This window comes from Pectinophora gossypiella, chromosome 21 (assembly GCF_024362695.1).
Source record: "Pectinophora gossypiella chromosome 21, ilPecGoss1.1, whole genome shotgun sequence".
NCBI classification, from domain to species: Eukaryota; Metazoa; Arthropoda; class Insecta; order Lepidoptera; family Gelechiidae; genus Pectinophora; species Pectinophora gossypiella.
The window spans coordinates 8,011,263-8,036,628 of NC_065424.1; the positions used below are offsets into that span (position 1 = coordinate 8,011,263).

The window sequence follows — 25,366 nt, forward strand, 5'->3', positions numbered from 1 at the left end:
GTCACTTTGTATATAACGCTCACTACATGGCCAGTGCTTTGCTTGTAGCCAGAGTTACGAGACTTACAGGCATCATACAGGCATGTGTTCATGAGATACGAAATTCATTGTTTATTTTGAAAATGGAACTCAGTTTCGAAACAATCGATTGATACATCGTCAATCGAAAATGCTACGATCGAAACATTCGAAATTCGAAAAATTTACTATTCGATCGTAAGTTTTATCGATTTTTTTCTTTGGTGACGCATTAATCGATTTTTGACATTAAAACTAAATTTATTTCCTTTTTTATTAGGTATTTATTCATCCATTCATGATTAGAATTAAGGTTTTTTACAACTACGCCTGCGATACCCCAAATATTTTTATTCAAATTATACAATTGACTCTCTGGCAATGACGAAAAAAAACAAGACAACAGAATGAATACCCATCATAACTGATAAAATAAACCACTAAAGTGATACTATTCAAATGAGAAGGCTTGTGCCCAGTAGTGGTTTGGGTGAGAGAACTCTCATGGCCCTCCATTTGTCCGGTCAAGTAGTGAAAGCCATCTGAGGTAAAGCTACGATAAGTCACGTCAAAAATATATTGTGGATTACAAGCCTTCAGCCACAGATCCGACATTTCAATAGCTCTTCTATCGTATGGTTGTGAGCTGGATGACCAACCTGGTGTCAGGGTTATTATTGAGCCGCCATAGGCCTATTACCAGGAGCGGATGCAGCTTTTATGTCAGGGGCAGGTGACCAGGTCGCAGACAACCTATCTCCGTAGAGAATTAGATGAAATTGCAGTGGCTACCCATTACCCAACCTGTCGCCCGAGGGTCTTGACCCCCATAACCTCCCCCTCCCATGTAGTAACTACGAGAGGTCATTGTTAATCCGGCCAAGTACTTAATGCCATTTGTGGTCAATGTACAAAAAAGTTCACTCCGAATAACTAGTTACATAGATGATCTCATAACAAACTTATCTGCCACAAAGACATTCATCGACCTTGAATATATTTGTCTACGTCTCTTATCGAACCAAGATAACGATAAAATATCTCCCGTATAGGAAATGTGTGCAATATTCTACGAGTATACATATTTAGTGTGAACATGTATCGTTTATTAGAAGGGTTTTTCGTTTGAGACATCTAATTCGGTCACCAACATCACGTCGGTCTAACAGAAAGCTCGGCGAGGTGCGGGTACTTAGTTCATCTTGCAATGGATGTGCCTCTGACTAGCCGAATTGGGAAGACATTCGTGAGCTTATGTTAAGTATCATTTGGTACAGTTACTTATCAACGTCATCATTAATTTAAAAGCCACGCTCTTGCCAAAAATGGAAGAAAAAAACAAGTATTTAAAAATGCGGCGGAAGGCAAGAGGGAAACCACTGCCCTATTCTGCCCTAAAAAAGTAGCATGTAGAATGCTACACCGACAAGAGCGTGGCTCTTAAATTAGTGATGATGATGTTTTAAAAGTGCAAGGCACTGACGGCCCGATCATCTACGGTGGCGTCAGGAATAAAAGGACCTCGCTCAGCATAAGTCGCGGCGTGAGCCACGACGCTGGTAATCCGCGAGCGCTGCTTCTCAAATTTCGTGGCTTGGTCAGCTTTCCTACTTAAACTTAAGCTCACGTTTATATTCCCTGGCTACGACTAGTTTCCAACTAGTCAAATCAGTTACTTTTTACTAAACGTCAAAACGCGAAATTACTAAAGAATTTGTATGAAAAAGCACACTGTGACGTCATAGAAAAACGTGATAAAACGTAACGTTTTTCGTGATTACTCTTCACAAATAAGTTAATGTTTTTCGTCAGTTTTAAATCTGTCTTTATTTTAGTAATCAGAATTTCATCATTTATCTTTGACCTAGGAATGTACTCAATTGGACTGAAGATACGTCCATCGCAAGACGAAGTACCAAGTTACGAACGCTTCACCGCGCTTTCTGTTAAACCAACGTGATAGGCGGTGCGATATCGCCGCCTATAATTGTCGAATTGTGGTGATTTCCAACTTAAGCTCTACATAAATCCACTTTCACATCCAGATGGATAATTCAGTAGGCTAAAAAAAAATACAGTAATTTAATTACGTGTCTAAAAATTCTAATTTAACAAAAAAAGAAATAAAAGGAAAAGAAATATTGTAATAAACGATGACTAATTTGAATTTAACAAACAGTCTTCAACGAATATATTAATTTGAAAAAAAAAATAAGTTCTTTTGTTTAAATATATTTTTATATTTTGTATTTCCTGTGTGTGCAAGTATTTATTATGTTATATTATATAATAAATAACAGTGATATAAAACAAATAAAAACGAACGTTACACGTGAAGTTGCAGACAAAATAAAAGACGTTACCATTTTAATTTACTGTTTCTAAAAGTGGTGCTAATGTCGAGTGACAGTGGTGGATTCCTCAAACCGTTTATTAGAACTATATACGCGTATGTGATAGGATTCTTGAGAGAATGTGAAGAACGGGCACTTTGTAAGTTATTCTTTTAATTTATCTAAGTTATTAGTACAGTCATGAGCAATATAATGTACTAACTTTAGGACTCTGTCGCACTAACATATTTGACATTTAGTGAGACTTACAGTTCAGTTCGTCAAGAAAGTTAATGTGACATGGTACCAAAATGTATACATATTAATGCTCGTGACCGTACCTACTAGTCGTAGTATGTGGCCCGTATATCGCGCGCTATGCGATATAATATCGTCTTATAGTGAACATTACCCACGTAAGCGCATTTTTGAAAATTCACTTTCAGGTGTGATTTTTGTTAACATATCCTCCTAATAGACAAGCTAGTTCTCTGTGTCTCTTTCAATCCTAGTAGAAAATGTGTTTTATTTTTACTTGAATTAAAATTATCTGAAAGAAATCGAGGTTTTCCCTACCCCAACGGGAAATAAGCATAATTTTAAGTATAGTATAAGAAGACCAGATATGCTCAATCCCATGACAAGCCGCCATTGCTAGCCCTTTGATGACGTAAGTGTTACCATTCAATTGGTATCTCCAACATTCCAAGAATGTAAATTTTATTATTGAAAATTAAGTGAATTACTGACTAATGTATTTAATTTCTATTACTTGTCACATATATAAAAATCATTAAAACTGTAAGTAAATCTTTTACTAACAGTTCAAAATTTCCTTGCAAAGTAAATATAAAAATTTTGGTCATGGGTAATTTACTTTTTACCAAATGGGAACACAGGGTTGGATGACGTCAGCTGGGCTAACCTTGAAATGTTGGCTGTCACTTTTGAGCATACCTGGTTTTCTTATACCATGACTTTTAAGTATAAGTTTCAATCCAGGTCAAAATAGGTGATGTCAACTTCTACCCGGAATAAAGTTAATTGTAAGAAACCTGGGTTTTATTAAAGAAAATTCACACCAGAATTAAAAAAATGCGCTTACATGGTTTACACTGTAAGGCGACATTATTGGTAGTTAGTTACATTATATAAAAAATAGTCTGTAATATACTATAATAAAACAGATAATGGCCTTGATTCCTGCAGACATCTCCTAATTTTATTTTAAGTTATACCTGTCGTTTTCTTATCAGCTGGAAGGAAAGGGATGGGTAATCGACAGACATAAAAATTATGGAACACACGTCAATTTCAGGCAGGAAATTAAAAAAACCTTCCCAAATGTTTATATTGGTCGATAACCCAACAGAATTAAGTTGACAGCACAATAGAACGAGTAAATGAATTAATAGTCCGGGCGAATCAAATAGACATCTCGCTGATTAGCAACCGATTTGACGGGTGCCGTCAACTTCATTCTATCCGGTTATTTATTTTTTTTATTTATTGGCCAATATAACATTTTGGAAGGGTATTTTAAATTTCTGAATAAAATTGACGTGTGTTCCATAAATTTTACGCCTGTTGATTACTCGTCCTTTTCCTTTTCGGCGGATAAGAAAAAGACAGGTATAATTTAAAATAAAAAAATATAGTCTGTACTGGAATCAGCCCCACACTACCCCCCCCCCCCTCTGTCGCCCCTACCGCCCCCGGTGTATAGATTTATTTTCCTATCTTATTTGAAATATTTACACAGCAGAGGTGTGTAATATATACATTCACTTCTCACCAGCTACGTCTATGACATGTGATAGTAGGCGAGACTATTGTCTATTAAATATTTTTATAAACATAGTAATACTTATGACTTTAACATTATTCATATACTTAATACTCACCATATAAAGCTACAGCTCTTTAGTTACATAAAGTGTCATAAAAGTTCATAAAACTCATAAACATAAATTACATTTCGATGCATGTATCCTATCATGTTATTTAAGCTCTACTGGCTAAGTTACACTTCCAAATAAACCCAAAACGGCTTGAAAAAGCTTATAAACGGCTTATAACTGTAAGCTATAAAATGCAGGCTTATTTAACAACACATACACAAACTATATAATGATTTATTTTTTTAAAAGTATTCCATTTTTGAAAGCTTAATTTAAAACACGAATATTTAATTTAAAAAGTATTCATTCGATATTTAAACGTTTATTTAATATTATATTTGTGATATATTTGGATATGTAAAGAAATATAATTGTAGAATATCAAGTCAAGTAATTTATTTTAATTTAGTATTTATGTCTGTTGGTCACTTTATTGAACAAATTATACTTACACAGAATCAAATCAAATATATTTAATTGCACAAAAGCTAGAAGTATACTACATACATACAGTAGGTAAAAATTAAATCATTTTATCTAAGTATAAAATATTTTTTACATTGAATAGTGATATATGTGTATTTGAATTGTTTTTCTCTACAACGTGTGTTTTTATAGCACGGTAAGGCACTGACAATTCGTAAATAAGTAGCATTTTCCTTATTATTTAACTTAAGATTCAAGCGATCTTCTTATTAATACAGGTTGTTAGTCACATCGTATCGAAAACTTTGAGGGATGATTCAGATGATTCAGATTTGATATTAAGTGGAATTTACCGTCGCAAAATTATGGAACTGAAATTAATTAAAGGAAACACTAAAATTTTCATCAATTTTCCGACAGGAAATTCCACTTGATATCAACACAGAATCATGGTCTGGGTCATCCCCCTCAGTATTTGTTACGGTGTGACTAACACCCTGTACATTGCAGTATTTTTACCTTCCTTATTTCTTATTGAATCACTGTACAATTAGCTCAACTAAGCAAACGTTAATTGCTGGTGCCTTACTGAAAACCTCTAGACAGGATTACAAATAGTGATGTATAGTTCCCGATAATGTTGCCATTGTGTGAACATTCACGGCACTCAAAAAAACGCAAAAGTTATGTAATAAGTGTTTTATTACCTAGCCTTTTAGGCAGATAGAATAAAGAGTACAAGAAAAAAAAACAATTTTTTGGTACCTACTTATTCCAGTACATATCATCTAAATTTATTTTAATTTAAGTTATACCTGTAACTTTCTTATCCGCTGTAAGGAAAGGGACGGGTAATAGGCAGACATAAAATGTATGGAATACACGTCTTCTTTATGGAGAAATTTAAAAACCCCTCCTTAAATTTTATATTGGCCAATAACCCGACAGAATTAAGTTGACAGCTTACGTCAGATGGGTTGCATATTAGCGAAATGCTTATTGATTCGCGCGGGTTATTCAATAATTCACTCATCCATTTTAAAATTAACAGTTCTCAATCATCCGTCTCTTTTCTCTTCGGCTGGTAAGAAAATGACGTGTATAACTTAAAATAAAATTAGAAGGTGTCTGCAGGAATCGGGGCCTTCGTCAGTTAGCCATTGATGTATGTAATATATTACTATAGTAACAGTTAGGCTATTGGTCTATTAGTCAATTTGAATCAGGGATCATTGTGATCAGTGTCTTAGCACACAATATCCGAGTCTCGTTTTTAACCAGTGATGCTCGATTTAGGGAATGTTCCCAAAGTTTCTATTGCAAAAACTGTTTAGTAGTAAGCACACAGGTTGCTTTTTTATTCAAATTGTTCTTTCTTGTAATCTGATTCTATGTGCCTAAAAGGCTAGGTAATAAAACTCTTTTTCATAACTTTTGCGCCTTTTGAGTGCCAGGAATGTTCCCAGTGGGGACATTTCCGGGATCGACACATCACTAATCACGTATCATATCACCATGTCCCCTCTGCAGCGTGCGCGGCGGCGCGGCCCCAGTCGCTCCCAGGGGCGGAGGCGCTGTCAGCGGCCGCACCCGCCTCCCTGTCCAGCCTCACCCCCGACCACCAGCTGCGGGAGGACTTCACCGTCCTGGCGAAAGACCTGGTCGGGACCCTGAAGGGCGTTGTGAGCACACTGGTAAGTGTTATTGTACCTTAAAAGAATGATTAGAGTGACATATCTCTCGTCTCTTTCGTACCGTTAGTGCGAAATAGACATAACTCTCGTCTGATTTGTGCTGTTAGTGCGAAATAGACATATCTGGTCTGATTTGTGCTACCGTTAGTGCGAAATAGACATATCTCTCGTCTGATTTGTGCTACCGTTAGTGCGAAATAGACACATTTCCCGTCTTGTTTGTACTACCGTTAGTGCGAAATAGACACATCTCCCGTCTCATTTGTGCTACCGTTAGTGCGTAATAGACACTTCTCATCTGATTTGTGCTACCGTTAGTGCAAAATAGACATATCTTTCGTCTGATTTGTGCTACCGTTAGTACGAAATAGACACATCTCTCGTTTTTAACCTTTGTCCTGTTGTCGTTCCAATCATGCTAAATTTTAAAGTATAATGTATTTTGATTATAATTTAGGTTTTTTGAACGCGTATTCGTTGTCAGATAACCTGGATGACAGGAATATTGTTAGATTTGTCTTGCCTGGTCGGCCAGATATCCTTCGAGTTGGAAGGTCAGATTGACTCAAATCTTGTTCCTCAATATCGCCAAGTTAGATGAGTGGTGTAGTAAAGTTGGGCTGCCCTGCCCCCAGGTGGTGGAGCGCGGGCGGCTGCGCGCGGCCGTGGAGAGCGCGGAGGGTGCGGAGGGCGCGGGCGGCGCGGCGCCGGGCGGCGTGCTGGCGGCGCTAAGGACCAACCTCAGCTCGGCGCTGCACCAGAACTCCGGTAACTAGCGAACTGTCACAGACGCCTAGGTTTACCTCACCCCCCTCAGTCTTACTTTAGTCTTCAATCGTACGGACGACAAACGTCACACACACAAAATACATAATACCGGGTTCTTACCGCGTTATTATGTACTTGTTTTGGCACATTAGTACTTATTAAATTAACGGTTTGATTATGAATCCATGTTTGGATCATAAATTAATACCACGTGATCAGCTCAATGCATTTTCGGAGGTATGTAACCTAACTTTTATTGGGTTGGTTTTCCCTTCGCGGGTTGGAAGGTCAGACGGGTAGTCGCTTCTATAAAAACCGGACTGGTCAAATTTTCAGGTTAGGTTAGCGGACCCTGCGAAAAACGGGATAATGCTAGGTGGATAAGATGAATGTTTCCATGATTATTTCGTTCACTAGTTGAATTAGTGCACACTGCTGCAGTTCACACTGCTCCCCATTTGTCCGGCCATATAGTAAAAACAATACACCATGTTAAAAAAGCAAGTGGTAGAACGCATTCAACAATGTAGAGTAGTGGAGTAACGTACGAAAATAATGACTTGTGAAGTGGTTCTTGCAGAGCTTCGCTCACGCCTGTCCCGCATACACGATGCGTCCGACCTCGCCGAGATCTCTTCGGTCAACAACTCTGACCCTGTGAGTATTCATCCATGGTACAACAAAACGAGGTATGCTCAATCCTATGAAAAGCCGCCATTGTTAGCCGTTTGATGACGTAAGTGTTACATGATTAAATTGGTATCTCCAACATTCCAAGGACTTAGATTTTATTTGTGAAAATTAAGTAAATTATGGACTAGCGTACTTAATTACTATCTCTCTCTCTCTCTCTCTCTCTCTCTCTCTCTCTCTCTCTCTCTCTCATATTATTTAAGAGCTGCGCCCTTCGCCCGTAATCGCCTTCATTACTCCATAGATGTAGAACGGTGGTTGCCCCAATCGCCTTCCGTTCCGCAGTACATGCACCAACTTCTCAATCGGTGATGTTCTAGCTAGAGCCCTACCAGAATCCGAATAAATATTTTACTAAAAGTCCAAAATTGCCTTGCAATGTAAATTAAAAACGTTAGTCGTGAGTAATGCAGCTTGCACTAACACATTTGCCTCGACTATTTTAATGAATCCTCTAACATCCACTAACACCCTGTATATTTGAACAATATTATATTGCTCGTATCTTTTAAGTAAAATAATTTGTGTCATGTCTGCAGGTGCGTCCGTTCCCGCAGTCACTCTCCTACTCTTCCTCCTGCGTGTCAGCCTCCGAGTTCTTCGACGCGGAGGAGCACGACCCTCCACCAGACGACATGCTGCCCAACGACGAGGTCACCGCCATACCACACGATGTACACTATCTACTCTATATTCTTCATCATCAGCTAACATCCTTCATGCATTAACTCTTCATCGACCATCCCACATTATGTACAACACGTAATACTATTCAGGGGGATTAAAAAGCCCACTTCGAAACAATTCATCTAAAAAAGCAATATTGCTGTTTGACATTTGTTTGCATTGCGCACTTAATTTTATACGTGCAAATGTCAAATTGCAATATTGCTTTTTAGATGAATTACTACGATGTGGCCATTTTAATCTCCCTGATTTACATTCATCAACTGTGCTCCATTCTCTCAGTTCTGACATCTATTTATTTATTCCTTTATTGTATGTCACATGGTATAACAGTTCTTATAAGTAAATATGTACAAACATGTGACACCCTGTAAGGGCACCGCAAAATTATCTCAGCAATAACTTAAAACTAAACTTCATCAGCTACTACTAAGACATCAAAAGACATAATTGTATCTTCATATTATTCAATGTATTATTTGATAATTAGATTCAATTTTGCTAAGGCGGTGGTTATCAATCTACAGGCCGGAGTGATCGAGCTAGACGGGGACTCTTCTTCAGAGGCCGGCTCCTTGAGCAGCGAGGAGGGCTCGGCCAGCTCGGACAACTCAGATGGTGCTCGTGAGTATAAATCATGAAAAAGTTTATAATTCGCAGTAATTTGGCCTTTCTTCTTCTATCGTGTGGGTTATTAATTACATTCCCTGCCAACCTCATCAACCACGGTGTCAGGGTTATTATTGAGTCGCCAAAAGGCCCTAACATGGCTCATGTAACGACTACTTACTTATCAGTAACCGGGATCAACGACTTAACCTGCCTTTCTAAGCACGGATCATTTTACTTCCGGACAATCGATTGATTAGATTAGCCTGCAAAGTGATTTCGACAATGTCCCCATCGGGAATCCAACCCGGACCTCGCTGTAACCAGTAGACCACAGATAGTAGGGTCACAGTAGATTCCGTGCCCGCAGTGGCCCCGGGGTCGCGCGCGTCGCTGCGCCACAACGGCTGCGCGGGCGGCTGGCTGCGGCGCACGCGCCTGCCGTGCCCGCGGCCCACGCCGGGGGGGCCCAGCCTCTGGAACCTGCTCTACAAGAACATCGGCAAGGACCTCAGCCAGGTCTCCATGCCCGTCACCATCAACGAGCCGCTCAACATGCTGCAGGTGAGCTCATACCGTACTCTTACCCAGCGAAAATAAAAATCCCTATGGTCGGAGAATAAAGCACAATACTACGTATAGAACGGAGACTTTTCGCTCCCCAACAGCGGCCGAGCTTGGTTTACCTCACCCCAATGTCTTACTTAGTCTTCAATCGTATAGCGTCAGACGTCACATATACATACGAGTGTACGATAACGTCAATTATTGTTTATGTAAAACGAGGTGTTTTATATGAAGCATCCCGGGTTTACTATGGTGTCGATTCGGGCACCACTTTTGACTAAAACTAGCTCCATCTCCTTAGTGAAGGACGACACTCATTTAAGAGCTGTCAAACTAGAATTAGGTTAAGTTTGTGCCCGCCCGAATAGGCACCAGGATACAATTATCAATATAACGAGTTAGTTTGATCCTGTGGTACATTGGCTTGTTTCTCATGAACTTCCACCGATGAATTACTTATCGTAAGTCCAATTTTCAGTAATACGGTTAACTCGACGGTTATAGACGACGATACGGCTCACCGCCTATCACGTTGGTGTAACTGAAAGCACGGTGAGGTGCGGGTACTTAGTTCAACCTGTGATGGATGTCAATGTATTTGCATAAAACGTTTCCCTGGCAGCGTCTCTGCGAAGAGCTGGAGTACTCGGAACTGCTGGATGCGGCGGCGGAGTGCGCCAGCGCCATGGAGCGCATGTCGCTGGTGGCGGCCTTCGCCGTGTCGGCCTACGCCGCGTCCGCGCACCGCGCCGCCTCCAAGCCCTTCAACCCGCTGCTGGCCGAGACCTACGAGTGCGTGCGCACGGACAAAGGGTTCCGCTTCTTGGCTGAACAGGTTCGTTGTACTTCTGGGGGGTTAAAAGCAACTAGCTGTAACTCGCAACTTCGTTCGCGTGAAATCCGACCCTTAGGGGTTGAATTTCCCGGCAAAATCCCGTCTTAATGAGCACTTATACCATAGAAGTAACCCGTATGCAAAATTTGACACCTCTAACACTGTTAGTTCCTTAGTTTCGTTGACGATGATTTAAATAAACGCCAGATCAAGAGTACTCTAAACCGGCGAACATGCATGAAGTCTGACGAGAGTAAAAGAAGCGAAAGTGGTGTGTCAAGATAGTGAGTGGAATTCTGTGGTCTCTGCGTACTCCAACGAGAAATGGGCATGAATTTATGTTTAAAAAAAGTCAAAAGTGCCCGTGTCTCCGCAGGTGTCCCACCACCCGCCGATATCGGCGTGTCACGCGGAGTCCCCGCGCTGGTGCTTCTGGCAGGAGGCGCGCATCAAGACAAAATTCTGGGGCAAGTCCATGGAGTTCCAGCCCGCCGGGAGGGTACACGTGCGGTTGTTGCCTGCCGGAGACCACTACTCCTGGAATAAGGTAACATGTCCAATAATTAAAACATATAACACCAGGTTCGGGGGGACGACCCGTGATCATGGCAATTGCAACAGTGTTGAAATATCGGGAGTCTCATATCCCTGATTAACGCGGTAAGAACCCGGTATTATGTGTTTTAATTATGATAATAACCGCGTAAACCTCAAACAATGTACATCCAATAAGTAACGGAAGACACGCCTTTGCCTTCTTCTTCTATCGTGAGGGTTATAAGGTGGAATACCAAACTTATCAACCCTGGTGTCTGGTGGTCTTGGGGTCGCCCTTGTGAAGCAGTAGAATACTAGTATAGTGGCTCAAGTTAATCATGAAGATGAGCTCCAGGCCCTTTCTGGGCCCCAGGATCAACCAGATTGCAATGGATTTCGAATAGGTGGTCCAAAAAACCTTATATCATACTCTTGATGCGTTTAAAGTTCTTGAGGCTTGAGTTACGTATTTTTTATAATAATTGGGTAGTGTATTTTTTATGTTGGTTGGTTCAAAATAAATTATAAAGACAGATAGATCTAAAACTAACGAAAAATATTTTCTTTTTTCTATTTAACTTATTCATGAATGTTAATCAAGAAAAACGTAATAATAAGTCCTACATTTTATCACGTTTTTCTGTAACGTCACAGTGTGCTTTTTCATACAAATTCCATAGTAATTTCGTGTTTTGACGTTTATTAAAATAAAAAGTAGCCGATTTGACTAGTTGGAAACTAGCGTATTTTACATTTATTTGTGCAGGTGACCACGTGCGTCCACAACCTGTTCGGCGGGCAGCGCTGGGTGGACCAGTATGGAGACATGCACATCACCTGCCACGGCACAGAGATCACAGCCAAACTCAACTTTATTAAGGTAGATTATACTTCCTGTGTACTACTTCGAACCTAACAGAGAACCTGACAGAGGGCAGCAGTAACTGTCAGTACTATTCATAGGCGGAGGACAGGAGTCCTAGTACGGCTTTGAAATAGACTACTCTGGGCGCCATCACACTCGCGTCAGACAGAGTACTGTGAGGCGGAAGGCAAGAGGGAAACCACTGCCCTATTTTTTTTTCCTAAAAAGTAGCATGGAGAATGCCACACCGACTAGAGCGTGACTCTTAAATTGGTGATGTGATGATACTACTTAGACTTAAGTGTCTATTTTCTGGTTATATGTTCTATGATTCCCTAGCACGAAAATCAGCACTGTAGTTTACGCTATGTATTTTCCTGAGGTGAAGCCGTTTCGACTTTTTACATTTAGTGGGATGCTTTGAAAACTGACTGACTGACAATCACTGATTTAAAAGCCACCTTCTTCTCGGTGTAGCATTCTGCATTCTGGTCTATCAAAGGCCAATTCTTGAACTTCCTTATAAGACAAGAAGTTCACCTTCTCTTTAATCTGACATATTAGTGCACAGCTCAAATCGCTGGAACGCCAGAATGTTAAAAAATGCACAAACCTCGCTGATAACATGAATTCATTAGAATTCTGTTGAATTTCTAGGACGTTTTGGAAATTTTCCATCGGTGAACCATCGTATCGACAAGTATCTTTGACTGTATAATTGTGAAATCCGCCTATACACCACTCCCTTTCCTCCAGGCGAGTTCATGGTCGTCGAGCCGCCACGAGGTGCGAGGCATGATTACGGACGGCAGCACGGGCGGGCGGCTGCGGCTGCAGGGCCGCTGGTCCGAGGCGCTGTACGCCGGGGACCCGCCAGCCGCGCGCTGCCTGTGGCGCCCTGGTGAGACTCTTAATCTCTTCTTCCAAAGTCTGGGTTTTGACTTTTTGAGATGGTTTGTCAACGTCAGCAAATCTGGTGTCAGGGCTATTGAGCCGCCAAAAGCGCCTGACATGGCTCATGTAACGACTCACATCAGTAACTAGTATACGGGAATAACGGCTAATGTAATGTAACCAAACTAAGGATCACAAAAGGATTATTCTGATATGTCTTGCATGGGACTTCCAAATCGTGAATCCAATGCTCAATCAAGCTTCAATATCTTCAAGACCCCCGATTAATATATAATTTCATTATCCAGGTGCTATGCCTCCGGACCATGAGCTCTACTACGGGTTCACGCGGTTTGCCATGGAGCTCAACGAGATGGAGCCAGGGTTGAGGGAGCTGCTGCCGCATACTGATACTAGACTCAGGTACGTTGAAATTCAAATTGAAATAAACCAAGACAGAACCAAAGATCAAAAGTTACAATCCAGTTCTTTGGTAGTTGACTATTTTCTTACTTGCGCTATCCCACTTTAGGTGGGGTCGGTTCTCCTAATTTTACGGTGCCATGACATTCTGTCTAGGGTTGTCTTGTCGGGTAAATTTTCATTCTTCAGTAATCGGGACATGCTGGTCCACCAAGTATAAGGATGGTAGTTGACTAGGTACTAATCTATAATTAGAAGACAATTTAAAATGATAAGCAAAAATTTATTTTTGTCTTATTTACCAAAAAAAATACCAGCATAAAAAATGCGTAGGAGTTTATTGGGCTAAAACCTCCCAATAAAGCCCATACTCCCGAGAAATTGGTCTTCGGCGGTATATGACCTAACCTGTATTGGGCTGGTTGTCCCCTCGCGGGATAGAAAATCTTCGCTTCTGTAAAAAACCAGGCCTGTCTAACTGAATATTTGCTTTATCCCCCCGTAGACCGGACCAGCGCGCCCTGGAGGAGGGCGACGTGGAGGCGGCCGAGCAGTTCAAGCACGAGCTGGAGCAAGCGCAGCGCGAGCGGCGCCGGGACTCCACCGACCACAGCGCCTGCTGGTTCCGGTGCGTGGCGTCGCACTCCTTTCTTTATAGACTATCAGTCTATAGAAACACAGAAAAAAATAAAAATCGAGCCGATTTCAAGTTTGCTGCTAAATCCAGGATGGCACCTTATTGTGCGTCGCTGGTTATAATAATATGTAAATAAAAACGTGCTTGAATTTAGAAATGGACTGTACTATTTTTAAATTAATTATTTAACAAAAGGAGAATATAGCAACACTCCGTCGCTATGATGTTAAAACGGTAGAAGCAAAGAAAAACGCGGTGTTGCCATAATATATTCCGCACTTGTGACGCAATTTGTGTCAGTACCCAGTGACCAGTCCATCAAAATGATGACGCACACGGGTTTAGACAGCGTTGTTGTAGTCTATAATGTATAAGGGTAACACTGCCCGCCATAAAAATGTACAAATCTGTGTGTGATGTTTTTGGTTGTAATATTACATTTCCCGTCGTTTTGATAATAAGCAATTACTATTTCGGTTGTATTAATTAATTACATCATCCAATTAATACTATACAGGGTTTTACTGAAATCGTACTCGTGACGTCGGACTGAGGGGGATGATTCAAACACCTCAGTATACGTTCCGATGCGAGTCGATGGCGATCGAAACAAAATTTTTGCTGACCAATAATTGGCCACGCTTACGGCATTGTCAGTGGCTTCGTAAAGGTCTTTAATAGTGCAGGTGTTAGGGCACTAATACCATGTTTAACATTGGCAACGAGGATAGGACCAATGTTATTGGTACTTGTTCTTGTTATATTGCAGCAAGTCGGTGGAGGGCGGCGAGGAGATGTGGATGTTCACGGGCGAGTACTGGAAGGCTCGCGAGGCGGGCTTCAGCCACCACGCGGCCCCGAGGATCTGGTGACCGCGCCTGCTGCTGCTGCAAGTACGAACCACCTCTATATGGATGAATATCAAAATGTGCCAAGTTTGGTGGCGAACTTTCATATTACTAGCTAGCTACGAGGTAACTTACCTCGTAGCTAGAACTATCCTTTTTCATGTCGGAACCCAATTTTTCAAAAAATAATAATATGAAAGTTCGCCACTAAACTTGACATTTTGATATTCACCCATATTCATTCACATGACGGTTACCAGAACATAGAATACACCATGGTGCAACAAAATAAGGTATGCTATGAAAAGCCGCCATTCCTAGCCGTTTGATGACGTAAGTGTTACCATTAAATTGGTATCTCCATCATTCCAAGGACTTAAATTTTATTTTTGGAAATTAAGCGAATTTTTGGCTCAACGTATGTAATTACTATCACTTTTCACATATATAAAAATCAATAAAGCTGTAAGTAAATATTTTACTAAAAGTTCAAAATTGCCTTGCAAAGTAAATTAAAAACATTAAGGTGAAACCAAACTAGCGTAATTTTATGAGTTGTGAGTCGCGTAATTTCTTCTGCATTCGGTTTCACACAAAAATGCAGTTTGTACCACACGACGACGCAAAATGAGTTGTCTGCCGACTCAAGCGCATAAACTCGCGCAAATTTCTGTCGGGGCGAGGGAGGGGCGCTGCGGAGAGCGGTCAGCGGGGCAGCGACACGACAGTTCGTTACGGGATAGTAACTGAATAAATTACGTCCGTCTGGCAGCTCAATAGAAATTCAGTTGAACGTAAAAAAACATAGAACACGTTCAGCTGCTTGTCTTCCCGGGCATGTCGTAAAAACCGACAGAAGGATTGCGTCCTCTAACATGATGGACTAATGTTATGGGCGATAGGGTGATCCCTTATCACCATAAGGTTCATCATATCCATCTTAGGACTTCGTATCAACAGTGGCTGCAAGTTGTCTTTGATTACTTGTGGCTCTGCCCACCCCATTTGGGATTACGGGCGTGAGTTTATGTATGTATGTTGAACGTAAAATAAGTGACCGAAAATACGCGAATAAGGGACTCACAACTCATAAAATTACGCTCGTTTGGTTTCACCCTTCGTCGTGGGTTTATTTTTTTACGAAATGTCTACGGAATTGACGACAGCGCGGCTAACCTTGATATGTTAGCTGTCACTTTTGAGCATACCTGGTTTTGTTGTATGGAATAAAGAATAATAAAACTTGGCATAGAAGGGACTCGCTCCGCCCCAACACGAAGGGGGCATATTAGTGATGTACCGTTCTCAAAAAGTTCCCAAAATGGTTCATAAAAATAAAGAGAAGGCATATAGAATGATGGATCTAAATATCAAGCAACAATTATTTTTATATACGCTTCTGCCATTGCATTGTATTTTGGAATAATTATGTACCCGAGTAATGAGAAAATAGGTGATTCTCACGTTAAAGCTGTACAACGCCATCTACATTGATTTTGTCGAACGTAGCCTGGAAGACCCCTCATTAATAGTGAATGTTTGTTTGTTGCAGCGTATGCCCGCGTGCGAGGTGCTCTGCTAGGTTGTGCGCCGCTTTGCTTACGTAGCTTGTAGCCCTGCCCTATACTGCTACCTTACATTATTAGGTTAATGTTGCTCTACTCAGAGCGTACTGGAGGTATATGTTGCTCGACTCAGAGCGTACTGGAGGTAAATGTTGCTCGACTCAGAGCTTTCTAGAGGTAAATGTTGCTCGACTCAGAGCGTACGGGAAGTTAATGTTGCTCGACTCAGAGCGTACGGGAAGAGAGGTAACCTGACCTTACATTCCCAAGGTTGCAATACTATACTATTTAGTGCTCTAGCATGCGTGTAAGAGCAGGACAGAAAGATAGAGTACAGCTTAGAGCGAAAGGGACAGATCAAGTTAATGTAGTATTCTGACAGCTGTACTACGATCTATGCTATAGCGCTAACAGTATGGGATGAGAGATCTCGACATGATTTCAAGTTGTTTTTACTGGAGACTTATCAGTGTTATTTTGTGTGGCGAATTAAATAGGTACGTATTATATTTTCATTACAATTCAAAATTGAAGTAACCTCTCTATCTTACAAGTCTAATACTATCGATAGAACTTACTATGTATCGATAGTATCGATAAGTCTTTGCAATAATCAGAAGCAATATTATCGATAGTTTGCCTCGAAAATCATCTATATCGATAGGCCTTACTTGTATCGATAGGATCGAGTCCTTTCAATAGTTAGATATATCGATAGTTTAGTATCGACAATATTTCTGTGAAACCATAATATTGATGAACTATCAATACTATCGACACTAGTTGTTTTTTTTAGCTATCGGCTATCGATAGTCACTACACTAATAAATAAAACTGATAAGTGATCCATAAAAAAGGGAAGGCCTCTGATAGGATAGTTTGTTGTGAATATTTAGAACAGGTGTTTGGTAAAATAAATGATATTGAAATGATAATTATTGTAATGGAATGGAATGGTACGGTTTTAAATAAAGAATGGATTTTTACTTCAAAAGTCTGGCCAGAATATTAAAAAATATATCGTAATACAGCGATGACCTTTGCCATAACAGGAACTCCTGTGAACACGTCATTTAAACTACACCTACTCGGAAGCCTTGCCTTCTTCCTTATTTGAAAAGGGGGCAAAAACAACTACATCTCTACTACATTAAAAAGGAGGGAAAATTGTATGAAAATCGATTACCGCCCGCATATGCGGGCGTGGTGTGGCTGTACGGTCACGAGTACTAATATGTATACACTTTGAAACCATGTCACATTAACTTTTTTGACAAATTACACCGTAATTCCCATTAAATGTCAAATATGATAGTGCGACAGGGTTCTAAAGTGGGTACATGATATTGCTCATGACTGTACGTATTAAAATAAAACAATGGTGCAAAAAAAAAACAATTGCGCGCGAGTCGCCATATTGTATTAATATGATGATTTTTTTAACTTGAAAATGACAAGGTACCCAAAAATGTTAGCTATTATCCTTGTGGGTGTAGTATAAAGGATTGTATCACTTTCTTCCCTTGATGAACAATTTACTATCTTGACATTTGTTATAAATGTAGAATGTATGGAGACAGTGCACGCGAACCGTGTCGACCTTTATAGGTTGGTAAGGTGCCTCTTACGAAGGAGGTGTGGTTATCCACACCGCGGACACTCCATTCAAAAATCTCATCGTTACCGTGTGTCGCGTCGCGTCTAACACGTAAGTGCGAGCGAGACAGATAGTCCGCGCGCGCTCTCTCTTACTCCTTGTCTTACGATCATTTAAAACTAAAGTTATACCCAGAGAATTGGTGCGGGACGGAGAGTGTCCGTTCTATACGTAGTATTATTCTCTATTCTATGGTTTATCTGTGGATATCTTTGGTATAACAAGTTAAGGACAATAAGGATTCCAATTAAAAAAAATACATATATTATTTATGTATATCTGGTCAGACTTTCCAATCATCTGCTTAAAACTACTATGAGTTTAACTCTTATTTGCAATATTTAATCTATTTGCAAATGTTTTATTGTTATGTACTACTTAAATATATTTCGAATTTCAATTTCACAGATTATTAATACACTATTATTGTTATTTTGATATTTGTGTACAGTGAGTGCTGTAACCACAGGCTGTAACATAAGTATCAAGACTTATCCGATTCTGGTGGACATTTAATTTTAGCTTGAAAGCTCTCAAACTAGTTCCGTCCTTCACTTTCGATAAGTGCAAGAAGGAGATGCAGCTAGTTTTAGTCTTGTCAATTTAAGTTGGTAGTGGTGCTAATTCCTGTAAACACCATCTAATTTTATTTTAAGTTATTATTATATCTGTCATTTTTTTATCAGCTGAAAAGGAAAGGGACGGGTAATCGACAAGCATAAAATTTATGGAACACACGTCAATTTTAAGCACAAATCTAAAACAACCGTCTAAGGGTGCTACCAGACCAATCGATCGATCATCGATCGACAGCATCGATCGATGGTAGAATAGAATATTCGACGTCGATCGATAGTTTCTACCAGACCGAAGGATCGATTATTGTCATCGCCCGGCAATCGATCGATTGCTTAATCGAACAGTATCTGTCAATTAAAGTTACCAGACCAATCGATCAACTTCGATCGACGTTGATCGATGCCGTCGATCGATGATCGATCGATTGGTCTGGTAGCACCCTTAAAGTTTTACATCGGCCAAATGACCCGACAGAGTTAAGTAGACAGCACGAGATATGCCTATTTAATTCGCCGGGTTATTCATTCGTTTTAAAATTAACTTGTTGACAATCATCCGTCCCTTTTCTTTTCGGCGGATAAGAAAATGACAGGTATAACTTAAAATAAAATTAGGGGGTGTCTGCAGGAATCGGGGCCGGTTGCCATCGCTGTTACCGCAAGTGATTGGTTATGTTATGGCACTGACTGTACCATAGATATATTTTTTTCTTTTTTTTCATTAAGAATGTACAATGTATAGAGTTGTTAGAATACCTACCAAGGCTGTGAGCAAGTTTCCATTTAGAAAATTTAAATGAAATTGTATTAAATCGTGTAATATAACGTGTATTTCATTCTTGTCGATATATGGAATAATGTTTTTTCAAAGCAATGACACACGCCTAAACTATATTTCAATCTTCAACCAATCGCGTTTTTTAATTGAAATTTCGATTTTACGTCATCACTGAATTGTCACGTCATAATTCAATTTTTACGTCATTTAAAGCTTCTGGCGTATGTCAAACGCCAACCATGGCTTATGCACGAATTTTTGAGAGAAAAGTGAAAGGTCGAATGTAAATTGATGACGATCATTTATCTTCACGGTAAACCCCTAGCGGGGTAGAAAGACTAAGCGTCACGTCATCTCGTCAATTAAACTGAATTGAATTAGGATCGCACCTTGAATGTTGAATTGTAGCACAATAAAATTTGTATTATAATGAATTGTTATTATTAGAATTGGGGGGTATTAGGTAAAATTAGGAAAGATTAGAGAATGTATGGAATGTAATGCGGTTGCCCTTTCAACGCCAATGGCCGGTATTAGTCACATCATGCCCTTGGTAAAGTTTTTTTTTTTTTCGAATTGGTTCGAACGGCATAATTAAAACACGTAATACCGGGTTCTTACCGCATTAAAATCAGGGATATGAGTGTCTAGGTAAGAACTCGGTATTATATATTTTAATTATGATAATAGTCGCGTAAACCTCAAACAACGGTCACTACATCGTTTTTTTTACATTTTTAATCTGTTACGTTCGTTAGCGAGATATGCTCATAGATGAATTCTGGAAGTAGCTCAATACTTAAATAACTTTGATGCCGTATTTTTGCATGTTATTCTGAAGTATTGGCAATTAATGACGACCTCCTAAGATCATTAGATTCGATCAATAAAAAATATCAGAAACTGCCTACGAAAAATGTACGATCGAAAAATTTCGTCGAAGGCACATTATAAAATTCATTCAAATATCAGAAAATATTTATATATTTATACACATTTTTTTAACATTTCATATGAGCACATGAGCCTAGTTTCTCTAGACACTTCTAATTTTGGGCCGTGCTGTGTTTATGAAAATGCCGTATAAGAAAGGGTTAAAGTGATTCTTCAAAGTTTTCAAAACTTTATTTTGATATTTGTCTGATATTCATTTTTTTATAAATTTATTTATGTCTACCTTCTTTAATATTGGCTTGCAGACGAAGGAGAGGAATGAAGTTGGAAAGAGAAAGCTAAGCAATTTAAAAAAATTACGCATGAAATAGTAAATATCGGACCTATATGTTTTACAATTATACACAGAATTATATCGTTGTAATAATACATATATCCTTCTTCTTGCTTCTAGATCTTTAAACACCGGGTAAGATTGGGTTACATTACTTCGGAATAATATAATACATAAATATGTTTTTTTTTTTTTAATAATTATATTTATTAAAAAACTGTCACTGTCACTTCTTGTTAACATGAAGTGATTTTACAGACGCTTAAAACGATTTTGTGACTTTTCAACAAGGACATACAACAACTTTACAAGGCTAGTGACATTTCAGTTACGTTTTAAATTCTTAAACCCACGTCATGTTTCTAAAATCAACATACTAACTAAAGTGATCCTAACTTTAGGAAGGACATTATCAAAAATATAATCATGGTGAATCGAGATATTCAAAGTCCAATAATCAGGCACATGAAAGGCTTTTGATTGGCTGTTAATCAATAGGGACTGGTGTCCATATTTCACAATAAATCACCATTATATCTTCATAGTCTTCTTTTGAACTTTCGGCCCAACAGTCACGAGCATTAATATGTATACACTTTGGTACAATGTCACATTAACTTTTTTGACAAAGCTAAGTCTCACTAAATGTCAAATATGTTAGTGCGACAGAGTCCTAAAGTGGGTACATTATATTGCTCATGACTGTACCTTATGATGTTATGAAATATGTTATCTATGTATAGATTATGAATGTTGCTGCTAGAACTGTAGGTTAACATTATTTGTAAATAGCGAACGATGAATTTTATTCGTTAATAAAAATAAATAATAATTTTACGGACGCTTTATTAAAGTAGAAATCGCGAGAGAATTCTATAATGTTTTTTGAAGATTTTGAATGATTTTATACTTTATTTATTTTTTGCGGCTGTTCGTACAGCTTGAATAGATTTTTTTTTTCTAAAATTAATTGTAATACAAAAAAAATCAGAAGATAGAATTCCATTGTTGTTAGCAAACGACTTATTCTATGTTAATTTAATATAAAAGTTTTTTACAAAAACGTTCCTAAATAACCATGACACAGGAAGTATTTGGAATGCCTGATCAGAATTATAAGGCAATATAGATTTTATGATCAATTGAGGTAAAGTATCGCTTTTTTTTTTCAGAAAAATCTAGTTATGCAATTTGTAACCCCGTCCTGTAGTACAGTCACACATAAAATACTTATAATTCGTAAATTAGGATGAAAAGCGTCCATTTTTATTTTATTTACATAGAATATCTTTTTTCTATTACGGGTTTCTGGTTGTTTTCAGTTTTACGCAGTATTTTAATCGGTCACACCTTTGTTTTTTAATTCTTAAAATATGGTTTTACCTTTTAAAAGTAAAGATAAAAAAATAATAATGTCAGTAATAATGACAATAAATAAACGCGTTTTCGCGAATAAATGCGCTGTAAATGTTCAATTGTTGAATAATTCGTTAAACTAGTTTATGTAACAACAAATTCGATTAATGATAATCTTAGATTATGTTAAAAAATACTTGGACATTTGCTTCTCTTTTTTTTGTCATCTAAGTTAAGCTTCGTTATTTTTTTTAAATATAGAGTTAGTTTGACATTCCTTTTAAAACTCATTTTGTTCTTTACCTTTTTATAATAAAGTAAATATTTTTGGGTCGGTGATTTTAAAAATATTATGTTTCGCGATGAAATATTAAAAAAAATGTTTATTAACTATTAGGTAATTAATGAAAAATATATTCTAATTATATAAATCGTGGCTAGTGACAGACTTAATAAGTGGTATAGGGTTGCTAGATCATTGTAGAATTTAAAAAAAATAGTACAACAGAGTTTATTCTAACATTTTTGTTTTTAGTTTTAACTCATTTCATTGTTATAACTATTCTTTGTACTGTTTTTAAGTAAGTATTCAATTGTACTTAAATTTTATTTATATTCACGCAAAGTCTCTCCTATATTTTGTATGAGTTTTAATTTTTAAATTATTTTATTTGATTGTGAAATAGATAAAATTAATTGTGGTGATTTTTAATGTGTTTTTCAATTATTTTTTGTTTTGGATACCTGTGTTTGTCAAACAAAATGTATTATAAGTGCCTTTGCCAAATTTTCTTTTTTTTAAATACCTTCTACTTGCGGTCGCGGAATATTGTCATGTACTAAAAGAAGTTACTTTATTCTACTATAAATACATATCTTCACTTTGAATCTGCTTAACAGTCGTGTTGGGTGGCTGACCCTAGCAATGCACTTGTGCATTCATACTACTTTTAATTGAATTTTAATTAAAAAAATAATTGAAATGAGAATATTAAGTCTAATAAAATTTGATTCTTTTTAAAATATAAAGCTAAAATTTAGATAGGAATTGATTTTACTTATAAAAAAAGTAACTAATTCTATGATGCATCAATATTCGTGGCCGCAAGTTTAATACATTCTATAACTCTTAACTCTCGATGTGTAGTTAAAGTGAAATGTAACGACAATGTCAAATTAGAAAAAAAATGCGGATTTTCTCTATACGGAACTGCGCTTTAAATACTATCTCTTTCGTCATTAATGCTTATTCCGTTGTTACCTCTACGACAAAGCGCACGCTATGTACTTTGACGCGATATAATCGCGGGACTCGGCCAATAGATAGCCCATGCTATCTGCATAATTAAACGACGTATGTTCAAAACCCACGCAGTTTATGAAGTCGCCGGAGATAGCCTAAACCATACAGGAATCCCTGATACCAAATCGAGTCGCATATACTAAAATACATTAACAATATATTAAGAGGCCTTATAACTAAATTTTAACTTATTCAGTAATTTATAATATAATCCACATTTGAAAAAAATATATAGGGCCAAGTATAAATCAAAATCAATATTCCTTTGATGGCCTGGTATTGTATTTTTTTCAATCCGTAAGGCTGGTTCGACTATTGAAACACATTTGATTGTTATAACAGATGTATGGCACGAACGCTTTTCGATAGCAGATTCCACCGTTCGCGCCTTAATCGGGATACCGCATGAAAAAGCGTATATTGTTACTCGTAACTGTTCTTTGCCAAACATGGATACAGTTAGTATTTCTACATTTCAAAAATTGTGTATGCGACTGTACCATATCTGTCTTTAAGAGAATCTGTTCTTATGAGAAAAATATATATTATTTCTCTTGTGATTTTGTGGGTATAGAAATCGCAGTTCCGTATACTGTTTTAAATAACTTATAAGAAATTGCGGTGCGGTTAACATAAGACAAAAACCTCAAACAAAATCAATATAAGTGAGCCCGTCTGATTAAATATCTTCAAGAAACTTTTTGATTAGTTTATATATCTATAGCTACCCTCAAAAAATGCTATGAAAATACCTAACCTAACAATCGAAATAAATGAAAACCAAATATTGCAATTTGTGCTAAAGCGCTTCCAGTGAATTTTTACCTCTGCTTTACTCCCGTTTTTAATAAAAAAATACCTGTCAAAATGATAAAAAAAAACTGCACCGCAAAATCAAAATGGTGGATCATGTGCTGCGATTATAACCGTCTTATCAATAGAAAATAAACATGCGGTCAACGTTTGTGTAAGTTTACGTAGTACCCACTTTAGTTACTCCATGGTATTTGACAACCAAGCAAAGTTCAATCGAATTATTTGATAATCGGAATCAATTTTGCTTGGCTGACAAATTACGCTTGTTTATTTGTTATTGGTAAGGCGGTTTACACATTTCAGAATTTCGTTTATAAATAACACATGATAAATAAAGAAAATAAGTTTTCGCATATGGTCCACTTCCTACATAAAATGCCATGTTAATATAAAATGTTCATTAACTAGAACATTCTGTGTTAACTGGCTAATGTAATAACGTAGCCTAAAATTTATTTCTATACTTACTTGGATGCCATTTTTAATAAGTTATGTCTCTAGATTATATAAAAACTGTTTTACAAAAAATGTAATACATTATTAATAAAAATTAGAAATTGTTCAGCTTCGGTTGGTGAAAACTTTTTTCGGCCTATTAGATTTTTATATGAATAATTGATTAAAATATTTGTCATTTAAAGAAAACAAATGTTGCCAATATATTATTTGACTGGGTTAAAAATAAATTATAAAATATTAATCTAGATATGAACAATGAATACGACGTCATAAAGTAACTCATTTGAAAAGGTTGTTAAGTAGCCCACTTGAATAGTATTTGTATTTTACATGTTCATGTTCTTTCCATTTCCGTCATCCCACAGCGTTTCAATCTCGTGTGATTATTGTTAAACACGTCATACATCCGTCTCGAATGTTTATACTAATCTTCAAAAACTTTCAACATTTATCCATCTCAGGATTTCGATACAAATGTGTCTGCAAGTTGTCTTCTGGTAACTTACGACTTTGCCCACCTTCATAGGGATTACGGGCGTGAGCCGTCTGTCTGATATAAGTGGCATCCGAGTTAATGTATAGTATTGTATAAAGCTTGGATATACGTAACTATAAGCTAACGCGACAGCAAGTCAACATGCTACATTTTGTTATGTGATTTTGTTCTAGCTATTGATGAAAAATTATTAAAAAGAAAATTCGATTATTTCCTTGTTTTATTACTCACTTATTCCTATTCAGTTTGTCAGCAAAATCAGAGCGCGACAGATTTATGCTTAACCTTTGTGCAAAACTTTGTATTTTTTCTTTGTGTAGAAACTGCAAAATAGAAAATATGACTAAAACCTCGACAGTGCAGGGGTACTGTGCCACCATTTCGGAAAGTTATTT

General features: G+C 37.8%; 1 protein-coding gene across 1 annotated transcript in view; it reads left to right on the forward strand.

The window, feature by feature from the left end:
* Window positions 1-25,181, forward strand: part of LOC126376841 (uncharacterized) — a 71,389-nt gene extending 46,208 nt beyond the window's left edge. Inside the window, exons 12-26 of the mRNA XM_050024390.1 lie at window positions 6,209-6,372; window positions 7,008-7,140; window positions 7,721-7,797; window positions 8,373-8,507; window positions 9,048-9,144; window positions 9,500-9,693; window positions 10,319-10,531; window positions 10,908-11,078; window positions 11,835-11,948; window positions 12,690-12,834; window positions 13,136-13,250; window positions 13,756-13,878; window positions 14,657-14,780; window positions 16,288-16,445; window positions 16,478-25,181. Coding sequence (XP_049880347.1) covers window positions 6,209-6,372; window positions 7,008-7,140; window positions 7,721-7,797; window positions 8,373-8,507; window positions 9,048-9,144; window positions 9,500-9,693; window positions 10,319-10,531; window positions 10,908-11,078; window positions 11,835-11,948; window positions 12,690-12,834; window positions 13,136-13,250; window positions 13,756-13,878; window positions 14,657-14,759 — 1,784 coding nt within the window. The 3' untranslated portion in view covers window positions 14,760-14,780; window positions 16,288-16,445; window positions 16,478-25,181. The remainder of the gene's footprint in view (window positions 1-6,208; window positions 6,373-7,007; window positions 7,141-7,720; window positions 7,798-8,372; window positions 8,508-9,047; window positions 9,145-9,499; window positions 9,694-10,318; window positions 10,532-10,907; window positions 11,079-11,834; window positions 11,949-12,689; window positions 12,835-13,135; window positions 13,251-13,755; window positions 13,879-14,656; window positions 14,781-16,287; window positions 16,446-16,477) is intronic.
* The last annotated feature ends 185 nt before the right edge of the window (window positions 25,182-25,366 follow it).